Below are 22,814 nucleotides of genomic sequence, written 5' to 3' on the forward strand. Positions count from 1 at the left end.
GTTGATTCTGTTGCCAGGATTATGGGCTCTTCTATTGCGACCAGGAGGGCCGCGTGGTTAAAATCCTCTGATTTCTCTGCGGATGTGCAATCTACGTTGCTGGACTTACCTTTTGAAGGGACTGGCCTTTTTGGTAAGAAGGCAGATGTCGCCTTGGAAAAGTTTAAAGATAGCCGTGCTACTGCAAGATCTTTGGGTCTCCAGATGAGAGGGTCGACAACTAGAAAGTTTAGAGGCTTTGGTAGATCCTCTTTTCGTCCCTTCAGACAAGGCCAACAACAACAGCAGCAACAGCAGAACCCTCTGTATAAGTCCTATAGAGGTAGACAGAAGGGTCGTGGACGTGGGCGTCAAGTCTCCTCTTCCTCCACTTCCTCCAATAATACCCAACCCCCACCCGCATCAGCAAAGCAGCCCTAGATCCACCATTCTGGATCATGTGGGGCCAGTAGGGGGTCGGCTTACTCATTTTCTATGAGATTGGGAATCGGTTACATCAGATCTTTGGGTTCTCAATCTCGTGGAAAATGGGTATGCACTTCCTTTTCAGGAGTTCCCTCCCAATTACCCTCCTTGCCAAGGTTATTGTTCAGAGGACCACCTGCTGCTCCTGCAGGAAGAAGTCCTGGCCCTGTTCCGAAAGGGTGCAATAGAGGTGGTTCCAGAGCAGGAGAGGGATCAAGGGTGCTACTCCCGGTATTTCTTGATACCCAAGAAGGATGGCAGGCTTCGGCCAATCGTGGATCTCAGGATTTTGAACCTCTATCTCAAACAGGAGAAGTTCAAAATGCTCACCCTTGCTCAGGTTCTTCAAGCGCTGATGGAAGAAGACTGGATGGTGTTGATCGACTTGCAGGATGCGTATTTTCACATCCCCATTCTGAAGTCGCACAGAAAGTATCTCCGTTTTACAGTGGGATCGCAGCACTACCAGTTTGCGGTCCTTCCATTTGGACTTACTACTGCGCCTCGAGTTTTCACCAAGGTGATGGCAGTGGTGGCTGCGCATCTCAGGAGATCGGGGATACCTGTGTTCCCCTATCTGGACGACTGGCTGATCAAAGCGGAGTCGCCGGAGAAGGTGCTCCATCATCTGCAACTCAGTTGTTGCACAGGTTGGGTTTTTCGATAAACGTACCCAAGTCTCACCTGGTGCCCTCCCAGCGCAACCTGTTCATAGGTGCGGTACTGGACACTACTGTATGTCGTGCATTCCCTCCACCTCAAAGGATTCACGACATACAGGAGATGATTCCTTTATTCTACAATGGAGCGGTTGTTCCAGTCCTGAAGGTCCTTCGTCTGCTCGGTCTGATGGCTTCTTGCATTCTGTTGGTCAGTCATGCACGCTGGCACATGAGGGCACTCCAGTGGTGCCTCCGCAGGCAGTGGTATCAACACAACGGAGATCTCAGGGAGTCAGTGAGGATCTCCAGAGAAGCTGCAGCGGATCTGTCTTGGTGGGGCGTGGAAGGCAATCTGTCTCAAGGAAAGCCTTTTCAACTGCCTCCATCAGTGGCCACAGTGATAACGGATGCATCCACTCTCGGGTGGGGTGCTCATCTGGGGGACCTGGAGGTCAAGGGCCTTTAGTCTCCAGAAGAAAGGTTTCTTCACATCAACCTTCTGGAATTGCGGGCGATACGTTTGGCGCTCAAGGCCTTCCTCCCTTCCCTTCCCGGTCGGTCGGTTCAAGTCCTGACGGACAACACGACCGCGATGTGGTACATCAACAAGCAGGGAGGAGTGGGGTCACAGTGTCTCTGCAGAGAGGCTCTGCGTCTCTGGTCCTGGGTTCAGGACCATCAGATTTGTCTGATGGCAAATCATCTGGCCGGGGTTCTGAACGTTCGTGCGGACAGTCTCAGTCGGCAGTTCTCTGCCGACCACGAGTGGAGGCTTCACCCGGAGGTGGTTCACGACATCTTTCGGATGTGGGGGACTCCTCGGGTGGACCTGTTCGCCACTCACGAGAATGCTCACTGCCCGTCATTCTGCAGTCTCCAGTATCCGTTGCAAGGAGCCTTGGGGGACGCGTTTCAGTTGAGTTGGGGAAATCAACTCCTTTACGCGTTTCCTCCCATACCCTTGATTCCTCGGGTTCTGAGGAAGATTCGCCAAGACCGGGCCCAAGTCATATTGATCGCCCCGGATTGGCCAAGAAGGGTGTGGTACACAGACCTTCTCCACCTCTCCTCTCACCCGCCGCTCCGTCTCCCTCACAGGGCAGACCTCCTCTCTCAGATGGAGGGGCAGGTTCTACACCCCCACCTCCAGACATTGCACCTTCATGCCTGGAGATTGAACGGGGCAACTTGAGTTCTTTTTCTCTCCCTCACGATGTGGTGGATGTCATTCTTTCTGCCAGGCGTGACTCCACTAAGTCCATTTATTCCTATAGGTGGTCTAAATTTGTTTCTTGGTGCAGGGAGAAGAATGTTGACCCTTTGAAGGCTCATTTATCTGACATTTTACAATTTGCTCTTTCTCTGGCGCAGCAAGGTTTTGCTGTGGCCACGGTCAAGGGGTATCTTTCGGCCTTATCGGCATTTCTCTGTTTGCCGGATCAGCCCTCTCTTTTTAAATCTCCGGTGGTTTTAAGGTTCTTGAGGGGTCTAACGAATATGTTCCCTCCTACTCCTTTTGTTGTTCCTCATTGGGATTTAAATCTTGTGCTGACCTTCTTAATGGGTTCTCCCTTCGAACCCTTGCACAAGTGTCCATTGAGGCTTCTTTCTTTTAAAACGATCTTCCTCGTTCCAATCACCTCGGCAAGGAGGGTAAGTGAGCTTCAGGCTCTTAGTTCCAAGCCCCCGTTCCTGACAATTCATGCTGAAAGGATGGTTCTCAGGACCAGGGCTGCTTTTCTGCCTAAGGTGGTTACTCCCTTCCATCTTGGACAGTCCATTACCCTTCCTACCTTCTATCCTCCCCCTCACCCTTCTAAGGAGGAAGAGAGACTGCACCGTCTGGACCCTAAGAGGGCGGTGTCTTTCTATCTGGACAGGACTAAAGACTTCCGGGTGGACGACCAGCTGTTTGTTGGTTTTGCTGGCTGTCGGAAGGGCAGAGCGGTGCACAAGCGCACACTTTCCAGGTGGATAATCCTGTGCATCAAGATCTGCTACTCCCTTGCGGGTAAGGACCCTCCTGAGGGTATTAGAGCACATTCAACTAGAGCAAAGTCTGCAACATCTGCTTTGTCTAGAGGTGTACCTGTTGAGGACATTTGCAGAGCCGCGACTTGGGCCTCCCTCCACACTTTCGCGAAGCACTACTGCTTGGATACCGAGGTGAGGAGGGACGGCCACTTCGCGCGCTCTGTTCTCCAAGATTTCCTGGTGTAGCGGAGTGGACACCCTCCTCCGGGAGTGGGGACTGCTGTGGGACTCTATTCACAAGGTGAGGAATCCACACGGCAGATGTATCTATCAGAAGAACAAGTTACTTACCTTCGGTAACGCTTTTTCTGGTAGATACAATATCTGCCTGTGGATTCCTCACATGCCCACCCGCCTCCCCGTTGTCCACTCTGCTATACCTGGTCTTTCTGTATATATGGTTTATGCTATTGTATTGATTTTGATTTATATGTACTGGGTACATTGTATATTTGCATATTTGCTATCGTTGGTCCGTCCGTGTGCCTCGAAGGCATGGAAAAAAGGGCGGAACTGACGTCATCACGCCGGCGTGGGCCTGATAAGGGGTCGGTGACGTCAGGCGGAGTCACGCGCGAGGTCGTACTCCTGTGACGTCGTCCACGTCGGCGTGCTACGAAGAAAATTTCCGAACGTTGCTGACGCAAGGGGATATTCACAATGTGAGGAATCCACAGGCAGATATTGTATCTACCAGAAAAAGCGTTACCGAAGGTAAGTAACTTGTTCGTTACGTGCATTTATATTACACAAACCAGGCTATGACATCAGCAGAGTGCTCTTTGCAAGGGGGAAAATTCAGGGAAGGGAACAATTCAGAAATCCTGAAAACACTAGAAAGGGTTGGGGTGTATCGCAACAGTGGGCAGAGGTGGGGTGATGGGGGGATTGGGGTAAGAATCCAATGAGATAGAGAAAAAGAGAAGTGAATCAAGCAGAGAGGCGACTAGGGGAGAATGAGCGATAGACGGAAGACGCGCTCTGTGCTGGGGGGAGGGGAGGAGCGTTAAAGCGCGCACTTGGAGGAAAGCCAGATGGCGCCTGATTGCACGCTGTAAGGGTGCCCGCGGGCGATGCGAGGAATATGCGATACAGTGCGCGTAACCGCACACTCTATGCCACCCAAAAGCTGTGGTCGGCTTTTTAAAGCTCCACTCACTAAATGTCTCGCCAAAGCAGCGCATGTGCTGGCTCAGGCGAGACGTAAAAACCATCATTGAAGGAATGTGGATCAATGGGTTCTCAAACATTTTCAAAGGGTCACAGACTGCCTCCTGCCCCATTAATATGTAGGTTTTGTGACCTCTTGAGAACAAACCAGTTGTGAGTAATTTCAGATCCTGGTTTGTGAACTACCCTATGCTTAGCATACCCATAGTCACTTTTTGGGAGCTTGAATTTCCCCAGCATCAGCATGGGAAGGAGGGGAACTGAGCTTGGGGAACTGAAGCTTTCATCTTGTGGCAAAACCCTCCCAGCAGTAAGAACGAGGAAATCCACTCTCTGAGGGTGCACCTTGCTCAGGTGGCCTCTGCATCTTGTCGCACTCCTGTGAAGTTAAAAAAATAATCTATGTACAGACTTTTCAGGTTACAGCATAACTTCGTCCTGGTCACTTCTAAAGATCCCCGGCTACCAGGCTCTATATAACCAGGGGACATATTCATATAGTAACGGGAAATTAGCTAACCATTCACTCCAGCCAGGGTCCAGCCACAGACAGGTCTCCGCTTATAACAAAAAAGAGGCTTTTTGTCCTGTACCTCTCTCTGGGACGTCTGGAGGCCCCGGGCTTTTTTCAGAAAGAACACAGTAGGCTGAAGATATTGTCTAACAAATGTTCGGTTCTTGGGGTCTGCTAGTATCATCACATGCTGGTCTGTTTCTGAAAGTCACAATGTTTTTTTTATTTCAGGGATTTTTTTGCGAAGAAGAAAACGACTTTGATTACTGGTGTAGTCATGTGCAAAAGGTAATATCCTGACTTTCTTTCTTAAAACATTGTCAAGTGTGATTAGATCTCCACTACGGAGCGGCCATCCTGAGCGATATCTAACATGTCTGAATCATTAAATATTGAGCATAAAATTATAGTCTATATAACTATAACTATAACCGTGGTATGTATTCAAGTCTGCCTACACAACCTTTATAAACAAACATACACGTTAAAAAAAAAGAAATTCAACTCCCAGATCGTATCTGTTACAGTTTCATGTAGGAAAAAAGTTAAAGAGGCAAGTTAATTTGATGACTGACAGAGCAAGGGGAAGGTGATATAGCAGGGTAGTTGTAAACTAAAAAGTGTATTTCAAGTGGCCAACATAGCCTTCAATAGGGGCGAGATGTGCATATATATTTTTAAGAGAATGTGTTTGCTAACCACGTGGCGTTCTCCGTTGTAGAGAATAATGTCAAATAAGGGTGGTAACGCCCTTTAAAATGTGACTTTCTTATATTGCTGTTTTTAATTATTAGATTGGGTCAGTGTTGTGTGTCTTATGCACAGAATAGTTTGTCATGCAAACTTACACTGATTACAGTGGTGGGCATCTATGTGACTGCATGTAATGTTTGTTTTTTACTTCAAGAAAATAGCGTTGATTAAAAATTGTATTTGATTACTGGATAGGTTGCTTGTTTAGCCAAAATTATACTGTTCTACCACAAAACTAAAAATACGTTGTGAGCGGGGAAAACATGATCAACTTTTTTTTACAATTTTCTGTTGGTTAAAATCTGCAATTCACTGCTTTTATTCATTTCCAAGAATTAGGTGAAATCATGGGTATATCATTCCCTCAATTAAGTAATTTGTATCCAAAATGTATAAAATAGCAAAATGCAGATATGTAGTATATGTATCATGTAGGAGAGTAGGGTCTGCAATCCTATGATCACCCAGATTTTTGCTTTTTGCTTCACTGGTTTACGACTTTCCCTGGCTGTGGGCCTGCTAATCAGACCCACAGCCTAGCTGTTCTCTCTATTCCAAATTGTACCCAGGTACTGAATTGGCACTGGGCCCTCTCTAAGTCCCTGTACCCAGGGCTGAGGTGTACCCAGAGGTCTCCCAGGGGCTGCAGCATGTATTATGCCACCCCTGGGCTGACTAACCAAACAGACACAACTGGCTGCTTGACAGCTGGGGCAAAGTGGTGTACTCACCCTCTGCTTTAGATATAGTATTCCTATATCTAAACCTAAATGGGCACACAGATCTCCTATCAGTCACTCCTATGGCAGGCCTTGACAGTCCTGAAGGCAGAGTGCTTGGAATCGTGTGAGATAGTGCTCTGGCATTAGCTGAGCCTGTCTGCGGCTTTCGGGATCCATCCCTTAGCCGTTTCCATGATATCGCATACCATATACTCTTAAGTGCATTATAATCCTCGCGGTTATATGCCAACTCTGGTATCGCTTTATCAAAACATGTCGAGTAAGGTGTCATACGAATTGGAATATTAACCCCTCGCCAATTCTGGCGACGGGGTTAGCATTCCACCCTTCTAGAGGGACACGACATGTTGGTAACCTGTAACCCCGGTTAAAGTCAGACAGAGCCTTAGCTCCACAAAATGGATGCTGCCACCGAGACACAAGTCTGCCCTCCTGTTGCTGGGAGTCCTCCCAGCGCAGGAGGCAAGGACAAAGGGTTTCCTGTCAGGGGCGGTGCCAGCACCGTCCCAGACAGGATTTTGTGTATCCTAGGTAGGCAGGGCTTTAGAGGAAGGTGACTGCAAGTGGCACCCCGGTGCTCACTATGCATAGGCCGGCTTGAACCAGTTCCAGGGGCACACCAGACCCTGAGCTGGGGAAAAGCCCGCCAAAGGAGAGGGGTGTAACCACCCCTCTCCTAGTCCCACCCATAGGGCAGGACTTAGTCGCGTGCCAGCCCCCTTTTTCAGGATAAAGGTAGGAACTGGCCCCCTTCCAAATTAGATCAATCTTTGAATCCTGAACCGACTTTCTACGAGAGGAACTCAAGACTCTTCCTAAGATTTCTCCCTTGTGACTAAGGAGTAGTCACCCTGCAGCAGCAGGCACCAACCAAGCATCGCGGTCTGCTGTAAGTCTCTCCTCCGGATCAAGACTGCCCAGCACGACGAGAACCGGCTTCCCTGGCACCTCTGACCTCAACCTGCATCATCAGCCAAGCTGTGATCCGTGGGTGTGACGAGACCTCGAGGGACCGGCCATCTTAAAAGACTGCACGACGCTTGTCCAGCACGACCACCGAGTGACCCTCGACTGAATGCTTTGGGGTAAGAGAAGCCCCGACCCTGAGCAGCTCCAGCACCGAAGTTCAGCCCCCCTGCATCCACGAGATCTGCGTGGGGCCCTTCTGCTCTTTGCTGCTCACCGCGTTGTCCAGGTCACTTGCCCGTTGGCTAGTGGCCCTCTTACGACGCTTCACGACGACAAACACCGCTGGTCTGGTTGCTCCAGACTAGCCCTTGCTCCCCTCCAAAAGAGGAGCACCCTGGACCCTCCTGGTCCACTCCAGACTCCATTTTAAGTCCACCGCGTGGGCTTGCATTTGCCAAGACTTGTTGCCCCAATCCTGGGTCCAGCGACGTCGACAGCAGATACCTTCGTGGGACAGCTCGCAGCTCCATCCTGGTCGCCGACAACGCCTCCTGGTCCGAGAGTCTGCAGAGCCCAGCAGCGCCCACTCACCTGGTCGAGGTGACTTCGTCCGGTGCCACTCTGGTGCCCACCTACATCACTGGCTAGTGATTCAGAACTTGGTCCCCTCTGCTTACAGGTCTTCTTCTTCCCTGATCCAGGCTTGGATCACCACGAACTTCTTCACTGGCCGCCTGCCAGCAATTTCTTTCTTCAGGCTCCTGGTTCTTCAACGAGGGTTTCCGACGCAACTTGAACTCTATGCAGCCGCAGCCCCTGGGCTAGGTAAACCGAGTACTCCGGTGCTCCAGCATAGTCCAACACCCTAAGTGTTCGGATCCACTCTTGTTTTCGACCCACCTAGTCGGGTTCGCCCGAGAACAGTAACTGTGTGATTGCTAGTATCCATAGACTTGTTCCCGCATTACGCGTGAGAGTTCCCACTCTGCACACGGCGTCCCACGCCCCCTGCTTCAAATCCAAGGGTTCAGCATTGTAGGCCTAGCGTTTCTACAGTCTAGAAAAGTATTACTTACCTGCTAGTAACTTCGCATTCCACTTCTTGTGTATATGGTTTTTCGTGCCCCTCGGGCATTTGTGTAAATTGTGCGACTTTCAGTATTTCTTTGAGTTTTGTTGTGTGCTTAGCTCCCTGTCTCATAAAGAGCCAGGGTAGTCTTGTTATAAATAAATATACTTTATTTTTGATAACAACTTGTGTGGTGTCCTTTCACTTGGTGTTCAAGGGGTATTGTGATGGTAAAACAGCTGGCTTAACACGCCCTCTAGAGTTTAGCCTTAGACTGCTCGTATCCATGCTACTAGGATAGCTGGTCTATAAGGTTGACTTACAACCAATCATCAATAAGGGTTGTTTGGACTGATACATAGTGATCACTAGAATAGTGAGCACTGCATATCAGGCCAACTTCTCACATTGGTGAGCAGCGGTTGGGATTTGAGCTTGCTGTTGTTTTACCACACGTATCCTAAGAATATCATTTGAAAGATCACATAAGTACTAAGGTACATATAACTTAGCTTAGAATACTCTGAGTTCTACTGAACCAGCTGTTGTAGCTCCTAGGGCTTAGCACACCCTAAACTACAACTCTAGCAAGGGATCAGTAGGTAAACATATAGTGTAGGTAAGTGCACCACTTACACCTCACTAGAAAAGCATGTCTACCCAGGGAGAGTCCTCAGGGACTCCCCTTGTGGCGGTTGACCCTCCACAGGTCATCTCAAGATATGCAGCTCTCAATTTCCAGGAGTTGAGACACTTGTGTACCTCCAGGAAATTGAAACAGGGGTCTAACCCCACCACTCCCTTTCTGTTAGGTCTCTTAGAGACTTATGATGCTAGGAAAGCATCTCAGGGAGATGGGAGTATGCCAGCCTTAGAGGGACACCTTGGTGATCCAGACCTCCCTGACACTGAAAATGCAGTTGAGGAGGAGGATCTTGAGGAACTCTCTGGGGATGAGGCAGACAAGGGTCCGGAGTTAGTCAGCAGACTCACTAGGGCCAACTTAGACCTACTTGGGCAAGGATCTGGGGGACCCCCAGTACTGACCCTGATTAGGCCTAACCTTGGAGTTAGGAGAAATAGATCTCCTTCTAGGGACTCCAATAGATCTCTGCACTCTAATGCCTCTTCTCAGAGGAGAAGGAACTCTCCCCAGAGGAGATTGACTTCCCCTCAGAGAAGAGAGCATGAAGCCAGAATGAGACAGGCTACTCTGAGGATTGAAAGGGAAGAACTTGCCCTGGCCAAAGAAAAGCTTGCCTTTGCTAGAGAGCAGCAGATGAGTGGGATAGTTCCCACTGGTGGCAGCAATCTCCCAAGAGAAAAAGAGAAGGGTTTAGATACTAAACACCTGACAAAGATAGTGCCCCCCTTTAAACAAGGGGATGACATCCAGAAATGGATGGCTGCTTTGGAGAGGGCCTGCACTGTGCAGTGCATTCCCCAGAGTCAGTGGGCAGCTATACTGTGGCTCTCCTTTGATGGCAAAGGTAGAGATAAGCTCCTCACTACAAGAGTTGAGGATGCTAACAATTACCAGGTCCTGAAAAGTACACTGGTTGATGGGTTTGGTTTAACCACTGAGCAGTACAGGTTGCTGTTCAGAGACACCCAGAAAACTCAGTCTCAGGACTGGTCTGACTTTGTGGATTGTGCCACTAAGGCTTTGGAGGGCTGGTTGCTGGGTAGCAAGGTTACTGATTACACAGGATTGTATAATCTTATGATGAGAGAACAGATTTTAAATAATTGTCAGAACCAGTTGTTGCACCAGCACCTTGTTGATTCAGATCTGACCTCTCCCCAAGAATTGGGAAAGAAGGCAGACAAATGGGTCAGAACAAGGATCAAGCAGAACCAGAACCAGGGTGGTCAGAAGAAAGCAGACCAAAAGGGTAGTAACAAGAGTGAACACAATGACCAGAAGTCTTCAACAGGTCCCCAACAAACCAAAGAGGGTGGGGGTCAGGCTTCACAGCAGAAAAAGAAGACTCCAGAAGGCCAGTCAAAAAGGTGGTGCCAGTACTGTAAAAGTAAGTCTCACTGGTTTAGTGAGTGCACCAAAAGAGGGGGGCAAACTCCTACCACTACAGCCCCTAGGGCAACTGCACCCCCTAGTACAGTCAGCAGTGGTAGTGCACCTCCCAAGGCATTAGTTGGGTTAACCTTGGGAACTGAGGGGTCTGACAACTTAGTTGGCACACTCACTCAGGCTGTCCTTGTCTGTACAGGGGATGTGGATATATCCCCTGACACAAGTCCCAATACTTTGGGCAAATACAGGCAGACACCTCTAATTAATGGAAAGATGGCTCAGGCCTACAGGGACACTTGTGCCAGTGTCACAATGGTGACACCTAACTTTGTGGACCCTGGACAGATCATGCTAGGTCCAGAGTACCTAGTGACCAATGCCAGCAATGTCACTACCCACCATAGTATGGCAATTGTTGATTTCTCCTGGGGAGGGGTAAGTGGCCCAAAGAAGGTTGTGGTTAGTTCAGACCTCCCTGTAGAATGTCTGTTGGGCAATGATTTGGAAACATCCTTATGGTCAGAAGTGGAGCAGAGGACTCGCATGGAAATGTTAGGCTTGCCAGCACATGTGCTTGCTGTGACTAGGTCACAGGCCAAGAAATGCCCCACTGAACAGGTGCTGGATCCTGGAACAATGGACCAGACACCTCCCAAGAAGAGGAGCAGTAGGGTTAAGGCACAGCCTTGCCCCAGGTTGTGGATCAAGTCTCTGAGGAGGCTGATCTACAGGAACTGAGGGAAACTGAGCCTAAAGAGCTTGAACCTGATCAGGTTGAGTTTCTGGGCTCAGGGGGACCCTCCAGGGAAGACCTGGGAAAGGCACAGTTGGACTGCCCCTCACTTGAACCCCTCAGACAGCAGGCTGCTGCTGAGGCTGCTGGGAATGCCACAGGTACCCACAAGGTATACTGGGATGATGGACTCCTCTACTCTGAGTCAAGAGACCCCAAACCTGGTACGACCAGGAGGCTGGTCATCCCCTTGTCTCAGAGAGGTTTCCTTCTTACCTTGGCCCATGAAATTCCCCTTGCAGGTCACTTAGGCCAGAACAAGACGTGGGACAGGCTTGTCACACACTTTCACTGGCCTCACATGAGTGAAGATACCAAGGAGTTTTGTCGCTCCTGTGTAACCTGCCAAGCCAGTGGCAAATCAGGTGGCACAACAAAGGCCCCCCTCATACCACTACCTGTGGTGGGGGTACCCTTTGAAAGAGTGGGGATTGACATTGTTGGTCCAATGGAACCCCAGACAGCATCAGGGCACAAGTTTATACTGGTGGTGGTGGATCATGCCACCAGGTATCCTGAAGCTATACCACTTAGGACCACTACAGCACCTGTTGTGGCAAGAGCCCTAATTGGAGTGTTCTCCAGAGTGGGCTTCCCTAAGGAGGTTGTCTCTGACAGAGGTGCACACTTCATGTCAGGATATCTGACTGCAATGTGGAAGGAGTGTGGTGTCAACTACAAGTTCACTACACCCTATCATCCACAGTGCAATGGGCTTGTTGAAAGATTCAACAGGACCCTCAAAGGGATGATTCATGGGCTACCTGAACCTCTTAGGAGGAGATGGGATGTCCTGATACCCTGCCTCTTGTTTGCTTACAGAGAGGTCCCACAGAAGGGGGTTGGCTACAGCCCTTTTGAACTTCTGTTTGGGCATCCTGTAAGAGGACCCGTTTGTTTGGTAAAGGAAGGATGGGAGAGACCTCTCAAAAAGCCTGGAACAAACATTGTGGACTATGTACTTGGTCTCCGCTCCAGGATGGCTGAGTATATGGAAAAGGCATCTAAAAACCTTGAGGCCAGCCAAGAACTCCAAAAAGCTTGGCATGACCAAAAGGCTGTCCTGACTGTGTACAAGCCTGGACAGAAGGTGTGGGTGCTGGAGCCAGTGGCCCCAGCAGCACTCAAAGACAAATGGTCTGGGCCCCACAGCATCATTGAGCAGAAGGGAGAGGTCACCTACCTGGTGGACCTTGGAACTCCCAGGAGCCCCCTCAGGGTGCTCCATGTAAACAGGCTCAAGGCATATGTCTGCAGGAAGGACATGGGCTTGCTCATTGCCACAGATGAGGGACAGGAGGAAGAGAGTGACCCTCTCCCAGACCTGCTCTCTCAGAATCCTGATGATGGGTCAGTAGATGGTGTTGTCTTTTGTGGCAGCCTCTCTGAACATCAGCAACAGGATTGTAGACAAGTTCTGCAATCCTACAGACATATGTTCTCTCTGACACCCAGCCAAACTGATTGGTGTACCCATGAAGTTGACACTGGGAACAGTCTGCCTGTCAAGAGTAAAATCTACAGACAGCCTGATCATGTCAGAGACTGCATCAAGACAGAGGTGCAGAAAATGTTTGAGCTGGGAGTCATTGAGCCCTCAGATAGCCCTTGGGCTAGCCCAGTAGTTCTAGTGCCAAAGCCTCACACCCAGGGTGGTAAGAAAGAGATGAGGTTTTGCGTAGACTACAGAGGTCTCAATGCAGTCACTAAGACTGATGCCCACCCAATACCAAGAGCAGATGAACTTATTGATAGATTGGCTTCTGCCAACTACTTAAGCACATTTGATCTGACAGCTGGGTATTGGCAAATCAGGTTAGCTGAGGAAGCCAAGCCCAAGACAGCATTTTCTACCCCTGGTGGACATTATCAGTTTTTGGTAATGCCCTTTGGTTTGAAAAATGCACCTGCCACCTTCCAAAGGCTGGTGAATCAAGTTCTCACTGGGTTGGATGACTTCTGTGCAGCTTATCTTGATGATATAGCTGTCTTTAGCTCCACCTGGGAGGATCACCTGGTCCACCTGAGGAAAGTGTTAGAGGCACTGCAAAAGGCAGGTCTCACTATCAAGGCCACAAAGTGCCAGATAGGGCAGACACAGGTTGTATACCTGGGCCACCTTGTAGGTGGAGGCCAGGTTCAGCCATTGGAGAGCAAGATACAGGCCATCCAGGACTGGGCTCCTCCAACCACCCAGACTCAGGTTCGAGCTTTCTTGGGCCTGACTGGTTACTATAGGAAATTTGTCAAGAATTATGGGTCCATTGTGACACCACTCAATGACCTGACAAGTAAGAAGATGCCAAAGAAAGTTCAGTGGACAGCAAGCTGTCAGAAAGCATTCAATGACCTAAAGCAGGCCATGTGCACAGCACCTATCCTAAAGAGTCCAGACTACTCCAAAACATTCATTGTCCAAACAGATGCTTCTGAGTTGGGTGTGGGAGCTGTTCTATCTCAGCTGAATTTTGATGGTAACGACCAGCCCATTGCTTTTATTAGCAGAAGGCTGACCCCCAGAGAGAAAAATTGGTCAGCTATTGAGAGGGAGGCCTTTGCTGTGGTTTGGGCCCTGAAGAAGTTGAGGTCATACTTGTTTGGCACTCACTTCAAAGTTCAGACCGACCATAAGCCCCTCTTGTGGCTAAATCAGATGAAGGGTGAAAACCCCAAACTACTTAGGTGGTCCATTTCCCTACAGGGGATGGATTTTACAGTGGAGCATAGACCTGGTACTGATCATGGCAATGCTGATGGGCTCTCCAGGTATTTCCACTTAGAGCAAGAAGACTCACCTGGTCAAGGTTAGATTATTGTCCCAAAGTTTGGGGGGGGGGGGTCATGTAGGAGAGTAGGGTCTGCAATCCTATGATCACCCAGATTTTTGCTTTTTGCTTCACTGGTTTACGACTTTCCCTGGCTGTGGGCCTGCTAATCAGACCCACAGCCTAGCTGTTCTCTCTATTCCAAATTGTACCCAGGTACTGAATTGGCACTGGGCCCTCTCTAAGTCCCTGTACCCAGGGCTGAGGTGTACCCAGAGGTCTCCCAGGGGCTGCAGCATGTATTATGCCACCCCTGGGCTGACTAACCAAACAGACACAACTGGCTGCTTGACAGCTGGGGCAAAGTGGTGTACTCACCCTCTGCTTTAGATATAGTATTCCTATATCTAAACCTAAATGGGCACACAGATCTCCTATCAGTCACTCCTATGGCAGGCCTTGACAATCCTGAAGGCAGAGTGCTTGGAATCGTGTGAGATAGTGCTCTGGCATGAGCTGAGCCTGTCTGCGGCTTTCGGGATCCATCCCTTAGCCGTTTCCATGATATCGCATACCATATACTCTTAAGTGCATTATAATCCTCGCGGTTATATGCCAACTCTGGTATCGCTTTATCAAAACATGTCGAGTAAGGTGTCATACGAATTGGAATACTAACCCCTCGCCAATTCTGGCGACGGGGTTAGCATTCCACCCTTCTAGAGGGACACGACATGTTGGTAACCTGTAACCCCGGTTAAAGTCAGACAGAGCCTTAGCTCCACAAAATGGATGCTGCCACCGAGACACAAGTCTGCCCTCCTGTTGCTGGGAGTCCTCCCAGCGCAGGAGGCAAGGACAAAGGGTTTCCTGTCAGGGGCGGTGCCAGCACCGTCCCAGACAGGATTTTGTGTATCCTAGGTAGGCAGGGCTTTAGAGGAAGGTGACTGCAAGTGGCAACCCGGTGCTCACTATGCATAGGCCGGCTTGAACCAGTTCCAGGGGCACACTAGACCCTGAGCTGGGGAAAAGCCCGCCAAAGGAGAGGGGTGTAACCACCCCCCTCCTAGTCCCACCCATAGGGCAGGACTTAGTCGCGTGCCAGCCCCCTTTTTCAGGATAAAGGTAGGAACTGGCCCCCTTCCAAATTAGATCAATCTTTGAATCCTGAACCGACTTTCTACAAGAGGAACTCAAGACTCTTCCTAAGATTTCTCCCTTGTGACTAAGGAGTAGTCACCCTGCAGCAGCAGGCACCAACCAAGCATCGCGGTCTGCTGTAAGTCTCTCCTCCGGATCAAGACTGCCCAGCACGACGAGAACCGGCTTCCCTGGCACCTCTGACCTCAACCTGCATCATCAGCCCAGCTGTGATCCGTGGGTGTGACGAGACCTCGAGGGACCGGCCATCTTTAAAGACTGCACGACGCTTGTCCAGCACGACCACCGAGTGACCCTCGACTGAGTGCTTTGGGGTAAGAGAAGCCCCGACCCTGAGCAGCTCCAGCACCGAAGTTCAGCCCCCCTGCATCCACGAGATCTGCGTGGGGCCCTTCTGCTCTTTGCTGCTCACCGCGTTGTCCAGGTCACTTGCCCGTTGGCTAGTGGCCCTCTTACGACGCTTCACGACGACAAACACCGCTGGTCTTGTTGCTCCAGACTAGCCCTTGCTCCCCTCCAAAAGAGGAGCACCCTGGACCCTCCTGGTCCACTCCAGACTCCATTTTAAGTCCACCGCGTGGGCTTGCATTTGCCAAGACTTGTTGCCCCAATCCTGGGTCCAGCGACGTCGACAGCAGATACCTTCGTGGGACAGCTCGCACCTCCATCCTGGTCGCCGACAACGCCTCCTGGTCCGAGAGACTGCAGAGCCCAGCAGCGCCCACTCACCTGGTCGAGGTGACTTCGTCCGGTGCCACTCTGGTGCCCACCTAAATCACTGGCTAGTGATTCAGAACTTGGTCCCCTCTGCTTACAGGTCTTCTTCTTCCCTGATCCAGGCTTGGATCACCACGAACTTCTTCACTGGCCGCCTGCCAGCAACTTCTTTCTTCAGGCTCCTGGTTCTTCAACGAGGGTTTCCGACGCAACTTGAACCCTATGCAGCCGCAGCCCCTGGGCTAGGTAAACCGAGTTCTCCGGTGCTCCAGCATAGTCCAACACCCTAAGTGTTCGGATTCACTCTTGTTTTCGACCCACCTAGTCGGGTTCGCCCGAGAACAGTAACTTTGTGATTGCTAGTATCCATAGACTTGTTCCCGCATTACGCGTGAGAGTTCCCACTCTGCACACGGCGTCCCTAGGCCCCCTGCTTCAAATCCAAGGGTTCAGCATTGTAGGCCTAGCGTTTCTACAGTCTAGAAAAGTATTACTTACCTGCTAGTAACTTCGCATTCCACTTCTTGTGTATATGGTTTTTCGTGCCCCTCGGGCATTTGTGTAAATTGTGCGACTTTCAGTATTTCTTTAAGAGTTTTGTTGTGTGCTTAGCTCCCTGTCTCATAAAGAGCCAGGGTAGTCTTGTTATAAATAAATATACTTTATTTTTGATAACAACTTGTGTGGTGTCCTTTCACTTGGTGTTCAAGGGGTAATGTGATGGTAAAACAGCTGGCTTAACACGCCCTCTAGAGTTTAGCCTTAGACTGCTCGTATCCATGCTACTAGGATAGCTGGTCTATAAGGTTGACTTACAACCAATCATCAATAAGGGTTGTTTGGACTGATACATAGTGATCACTAGAATAGTGAGCACTGCATATCAGGCCAACTTCTCACATATATATATTAATTTATTTTGATCTCGTGGGAGAGACCCTCTTCCTTTATACATCAGGTCATGATGAAGTGACGAAAAGTTAACAATACGATTATGTAGCTTTATAGCAAGAAACGGCTCAACTGAAGTTAGGATTCTCTATTATATATTGAATTCTGTATGAATGAGATAAGGGATACATATTGATCATTTTATTGATAAACTATTTTCCCATCCCGCCACTGTACCTTTCACCAGACTACAGTTAGAGATGCTTGAAAAGTGAACACATCAGCTCTTGTGAAACGTTGGTAGCCTTTTCAACGTATGTGCCGTGCATGGTAAAAGTGGTCTCATTCGCCAAAAAATGTTTTGCACAAAAGAATCCTAATAGCCAAGGGACCTATTTACAAGTAAAAGTGCTATTTATTGCACCTGGTGAATAACAAGACCCTGGGGTTCGTTATTTATCGGGTACATTCATTAATTATCTGGGGCGAAAATAGCACCAATTACGAGTCACTGGGTATTAAAATGCTGATTTTTGTGTTTAACACACCAAAATCCGCATGGTATGGTAAATACTGTACACATTTCCCCTGTTAAATTCCTGCCGGCTTGACCTTCCGAAATTTAACAAATGTTGGGGTATTTAACTCATCCGATAATTTTCTATTAGTAGTATTTTATCTGCCAATAAAGAACACAGAGTTTGATGCTAAAGTAAGAGAGGAGATTGAATTTGACGTTTCTGTGGCTTCACCTCCTGCCTTTGTGGCACACACTGCTGTTCATCACCACTAACTCAAATCATGGGAGTTTTTCTTTACTTTAGTTGCATGAACATATAAACTTTGGAAAAGTTGAAACAATAGTGCAGAAAGCGCTTAGAAGAGAAGAATGCAGTTTTGTACTGTCCTTTTGTTTTCTAAGTTTATACAATCTATAGGTGATCTACTCCTCTAGTTGTAACTCAGCCCCAACTTGATCATTCTCTTTTATTACCTCGGAAAAATATGCAAGTTATCGAACTACCCTATTTGTGTTGCTTTGTCCAACGGTATGCATTATCCGCATGCTCATAGTTGATTATCGTGGCCAAAAAGATGTTTAGATTAATATTTTGTTTTTGTCTTCCATGTTTTACATAAGGAAATTTTAAAGCAACAGAGTTTACGGATGTTCGAGTTAGTACCAAAGCATCCACCGCACTGGCCTCCCTTCATACCTCCATCAAAACCAGAAGTGACCACTACGGGAGCAGGTATTGTACTGCTGATTTATCATTGACAGTAGAGAGCTTGCATCCTACTAACATAATTGGAAGGAGAGATTGGTGATTGAGTACAGTTAATATAGTGTGACAGCTTAGTCGAGGCTGGATTTCCTGCCCAATGCTTGTCTCTTATCACCCCAATTTTCCTTTGTAACATGTCATTTTAGAACTTAAAGAAGGTATGGCTCTCGGTGGCTTCAGTGCATACGACTCAGCGCACTGTTGGAAATACAATTTCGGGGAGTGGGTCATTCACTTCTGTGATGGTGAAGACCACTTACAAAACATCGTACACTAAAATGAATGAACTTCAAAGTAAAGGGTCAAGCTTGGCTTTCACTGGTTTCATTCTCAACAGAACATTGTTTGTGTGAAAGGGAGAGTGTTTGATGTCCCAAAAGTGTAAACAGGTGCACATACCGATCTAGAATGAGGTAAAAGGAGGTCTGAACATTTAGGCTTAATTTTCTCTTCCTTAACCCCTTCGACGCGTGTGACAAGGTCAGCTCGTCATGGGCGTTACCTGCGCTGCGCTTGTGACGAGCTGACCTTGTCACGTTACGAGGGTTTTTGCGAATTGCAGCGCGCAGCGGGAAAACCTCTAGCGCGCATGCGGTTAAAGATACATAGGCTTCAAAGCCCATGCTGCCTTGTACTGGCTCTCGGAGACAGGTTCTTTTCTGGCTCATGAGACGAGTACCTAGGAGCACTGTCGTAGTTTTTACCTATTTTTGTGCACTTATACTGTCAGATATCTTCTTCTACTACCTTCAATCAGTGTTCTTCTATCTTGCCTTTGAAACTGAATTTATAATGTCAGAATGGCTATTATTTTGTCAAAGGCTCTTTAATTTGGAAGAAAGAAAGCTGCAACTGTCCCCAACAAGTGTGTCTCCCAGCTGCCACTCCACCAAGGACTCAGAGGTTTGTTCTAAAATGTCAAAGAGGGCCCTTAAGGAAAGGGAAGACTGAAAGAAAAATTGGAAGATCTCTGAAGAAAAAAAGAAAAAGAAGAGTACCTCCAGGGAAGCATCGTATTCCACTGTGACCCAGCCCTTCGGTCCAAAGGACTCTTGGAGAAACAGATCTGAGGAGAGGAAGAAAAAATAAAACATATTCAACTGTGCCACTCAAGTCATTGACATTTTCAATCTATGTTCAAGCTCTTAACATCAGCAAAAGGTACAGGCCTCTCCTGTTCGCCTTCACAGTTGAGATCAGTTTCAGTTTCGAAGCACCACTGGCACTGTCGAAACATTCAAAGTCCCTGATGTCACCGACTCATTTGCCATTGTACTGCTTTCACTCAAGGCATTGTTTGATGTAAAGAAATTCAATGTCAGTATAGCTTCACTGTTGCAACTTTCAATGTCCAATGTCAACATGCAGTTCAGTTGAATAAATGAATGAAAAGATATTAATAAAGCACTACCGTGGCCTAAAGGGTATCCTGGCGTTAGCCCCTGTCAAAACCCTCAGACAAAATTGAGGCCCATTGCCGCTAAGGAAAAGGCTGTGTCTTTTGCTCACTTTGACTGGCAGTCCAACACCTCTACTCTGTCTTTTAGAATACATGCAAAAGATCCTCAACAGACCTCACTGAGTTCTCTTCTACAACCACTGCAGTGCCTCCAGAACCACTGGCAGTCATGGTCTCCAAGCTGACTTCAATGTCGCCTATCAGAAAGAGGACTCACCACCACACCCCATGTGCCTTTAGGGGGCACCTCACCCTTCTCCACAGCCTTCTTGTGATCTATCGGAAGGTAATCCACCACAGAACACAGACGTTGAAGGAAGCCATCTTTATCTCCTGATAGAGCCTCGGGTTTTTAAAATAGTAACTTTTTCTCTAATACGCAGACATTGTTCATGTGTTGCCCATCAAGAATTTGACTGGTGGATGAAATGACCACCTTCCAGGAAGTATTGGCAGGGGGGCATCCAAACTTAACATCCCATTGGAAGCCCCTCTTATGAGAAGTGTTGGTCATTATGCAGACCCTGCAGTTGAGAGCACCACCTAGACCTCTACTACTGCTAGTACCAGGACTGTTGTTAGAGTTGCCAAAAGAAAATTCCTGACTCATACAATAAAAAAGCAGCCGCTCCATAACTATTAAAAAACAAGCTTCGCTAAAGACAATAGTTCTTGCGTTTGGGACCTATTTGCTTAGAATTACGTGTACGGCACCCCCGATGATGTGCAGCCTGACTAATGAAAACAAACAATGATGGTCGTATCATTTTGGAGGCACACACAATATGTGTATGCATACCTATAAAATGACACAAGAGGCTTTTTTATTTGCTGAAGCAAAATGGACACCAGTGCTGAACAGAGAGAAGTAACAGTTGAGAAAGAGTATTAAGGAGCAAGAGGACGAGAAAGCAGTGCAGGGGGGGAGATGTAGCAAAGTCGCTGTTATGTGCTCGAATGCAGTACATGTTTTTCCCCCCATAGGCTAACGTTACCACTACCAAAAAGTGTCAACTTATGAAAACTGTAAAAATTCATAACTCGAAAAATACTTACCTGATTCTAATGATCTTGGTTTCAAAATTTATATCAAAGTATGTGTTATTTTTATAAATTGGTGTTGTATTTCTTTATTGCGTGTGTGTCTCACTTACTGCCTTTGTGTGTGCTATAAATGCTTAGCACTACCCTCTAATAAGCCTAACTGCTCGCTTCCAAAAAAAAGAGCATTTGGGGTGTCATTTGAACCTCTGTAATTCCTGTGTGGTTTGCCTGGGCCCTTTACACAGTGTACCTCTTTTGGTCCACTATATAAAGAGCCAGCTTCCTACACCTGGGTGGCTGGGGGAGGGGGTCAGAAACTTGTCTGTGGTGACAGGCTGGTCAGGAACAGCAGTCAGGACACTAGAAGTTGGTAGGTTTTCATGGGTCAACTCTAAGGTGCCCTCTGGTTGCATGTATTAATAAAACAATCACTGTAATCAGTATGGGTTTATTGAAATGGGGTGTTTGATTCCAAACACCATAAGTTTCAGTGAAGCCATTATGTCGCTGGGAAATTCGTTTTGATCAGTGCCCAGCACATATCTTAAGACGCCTTCCCTGATCACTTGTACTGTCAGTAATTGAACTGGCAAGCACAGAGGCATACCATCTCATGCAGATATGTCTTCATATGTAATATAATGCACCCTGCCTTAGGGCTGTAAGGCCGGCTGTAGGCGTGACTTACAAATATTACAGGCGGTGTTAGGGGACATGGCACACAAGTGTGTCATGTCGTGTTTTCATTTTTTAGAGTACCTTGTTACGCAGTCTGCAGTTGTAGTCTGTATGAGTTTGGTGCTGGGTCCCTTAGAGTGGCACAATATATTCTCCAGCTCTTAGGGACCCTCTTTAATTATGCCCTAGGTACCAGAGGTACCATTTACTAGGGACTTACAGAGGTGCTAAAGGCCTGGTCACTTGGGGCTCAAGTGACCAGTTGTCTTTTCTTAGGGAAAGAACACTGACACTGGGTACCTGGTTACCATGAACCCAGTGCAATTCAGTCAAAACCAGGCAAAAAGTGGGGGGACTACTGTAATCAAAACCCAGTTTCCTTCTTCAGGGGTGAGAGCCCACTCTCTCAGGAGGAGGTCAGGAACAGAGTCTGCTCTGGCAGGAGGTGTTTACTCCCTTTCCAACAGGACGACTGTTAGAAGGTGGTTCTGACACTATGGGCCGCCCGGATTTTTCGCTTTTTGAGCACCTAATTGTTGAGCTCTTACTGTGGGGGAGCCTCATAATCTGGGACTCACCCACAGTGGACTCATAATGAAGGAGACTGCATGGAGATTTTACTGGTGTCCGCCTGGCTTGACTAGGCCGCTGCGCAGCAGCTGGAGTATGGGACACTGTGCTGGTTACATGCAGACACGGGTGTCAATGCTTGTGCACACGTGTAGGAGCAGCTACAGAGTGAATGGCGTGGCCAGCTTATGCAGAATTGGGTGATGACATGGAATAGGCTTTATACCCTGGGAAGGAACATGCCAGGGAAAGTCAGTGTGTTTTACTGTGTTTTTACTTCATTATTTCCCTATGGGGATGTGGGACCCATGGCTAAAATGACTTCCACAAAGCCTATAGATTCCAGACACGCACAAATGTCCAGTGTAGCAGATGTGAAAATGAGTATTCTGCAAAGTCCAAAGTCATATTTGTACTGCTTTTGAGTCGTCCAGAAATGTCATATTTCTCTGAGTCTCTGGCTGGGGTCTGGCCATGGCAGGTTATATTAATGACCTTTCTTCCCAGAGCAAGATCTTCCCTCCAAGGAGAAAAGATAGGTGGAGCTAAAGCCAATCCATCAACTGCTGTCGCTGGGTGCCAGGCACCAGTTTGCACCCAGGAGAGAAGGCAGTCAAGGGGGAAGGAGTTGGGTTTCAGAGGCCATGTGGCCAGAGACACTGGACGACTCCATTTTGAACTACCCAGAGGCTGGACAAGAAGGAGGGAGGGGGCAGGGAAGTGATGTGTCGCTGTGTGATAGAACACACAGAGACTTCCTGCCAGCCCCCTACTCAACTTTTAAAAAGTACTTGCACAGGAAGAGAAGCTCTCTCTGGGGTGTGGTCTGCGGAGGCGAAAGGTGCTGGAGCCTGGTGCAATGGGCAGTTGGAAGGAGGAAACCCCTGACTGCCCCCCAGGCCCCTAACAACGCCAGAAGAAGAGCCCAGGATCGTGGCGCAGAAGAGAGGGCCTCTGCGCAGGGAGAAGAGAGGCGCAGGGAGCCCGTGAAAACCGCTCCCTGCAGAATGCACCCTCTTGGAGACCCGGAGGACGGAGGAGAGTGCTCCCAGTGGCTGGGGGACGCCACCAGGAGCGAGAAGACGCGAAAATGGGG

The 22,814-nt window shown here is 48.4% G+C and overlaps 1 protein-coding gene across 3 annotated transcripts in view; it reads left to right on the forward strand.

The window, feature by feature from the left end:
• Positions 1–22,814, forward strand: part of ATG4A (autophagy related 4A cysteine peptidase) — a 176,807-nt gene that overhangs the window by 127,188 nt on the left and 26,805 nt on the right. For all 3 annotated transcript variants that reach the window (XM_078688781.1, XM_078688780.1, XM_078688779.1), the window contains exons 11-12: positions 5,077–5,133; positions 17,823–17,934. In XM_078688781.1, coding sequence (XP_078544907.1) covers positions 5,077–5,133; positions 17,823–17,934 — 169 coding nt within the window. The remainder of the gene's footprint in view (positions 1–5,076; positions 5,134–17,822; positions 17,935–22,814) is intronic.

The sequence above is a fragment of the Lissotriton helveticus genome, chromosome 4_1 (genome assembly GCF_964261635.1).
Source record: "Lissotriton helveticus chromosome 4_1, aLisHel1.1, whole genome shotgun sequence".
In the NCBI taxonomy this organism is placed as follows: domain Eukaryota; kingdom Metazoa; phylum Chordata; class Amphibia; order Caudata; family Salamandridae; genus Lissotriton; species Lissotriton helveticus.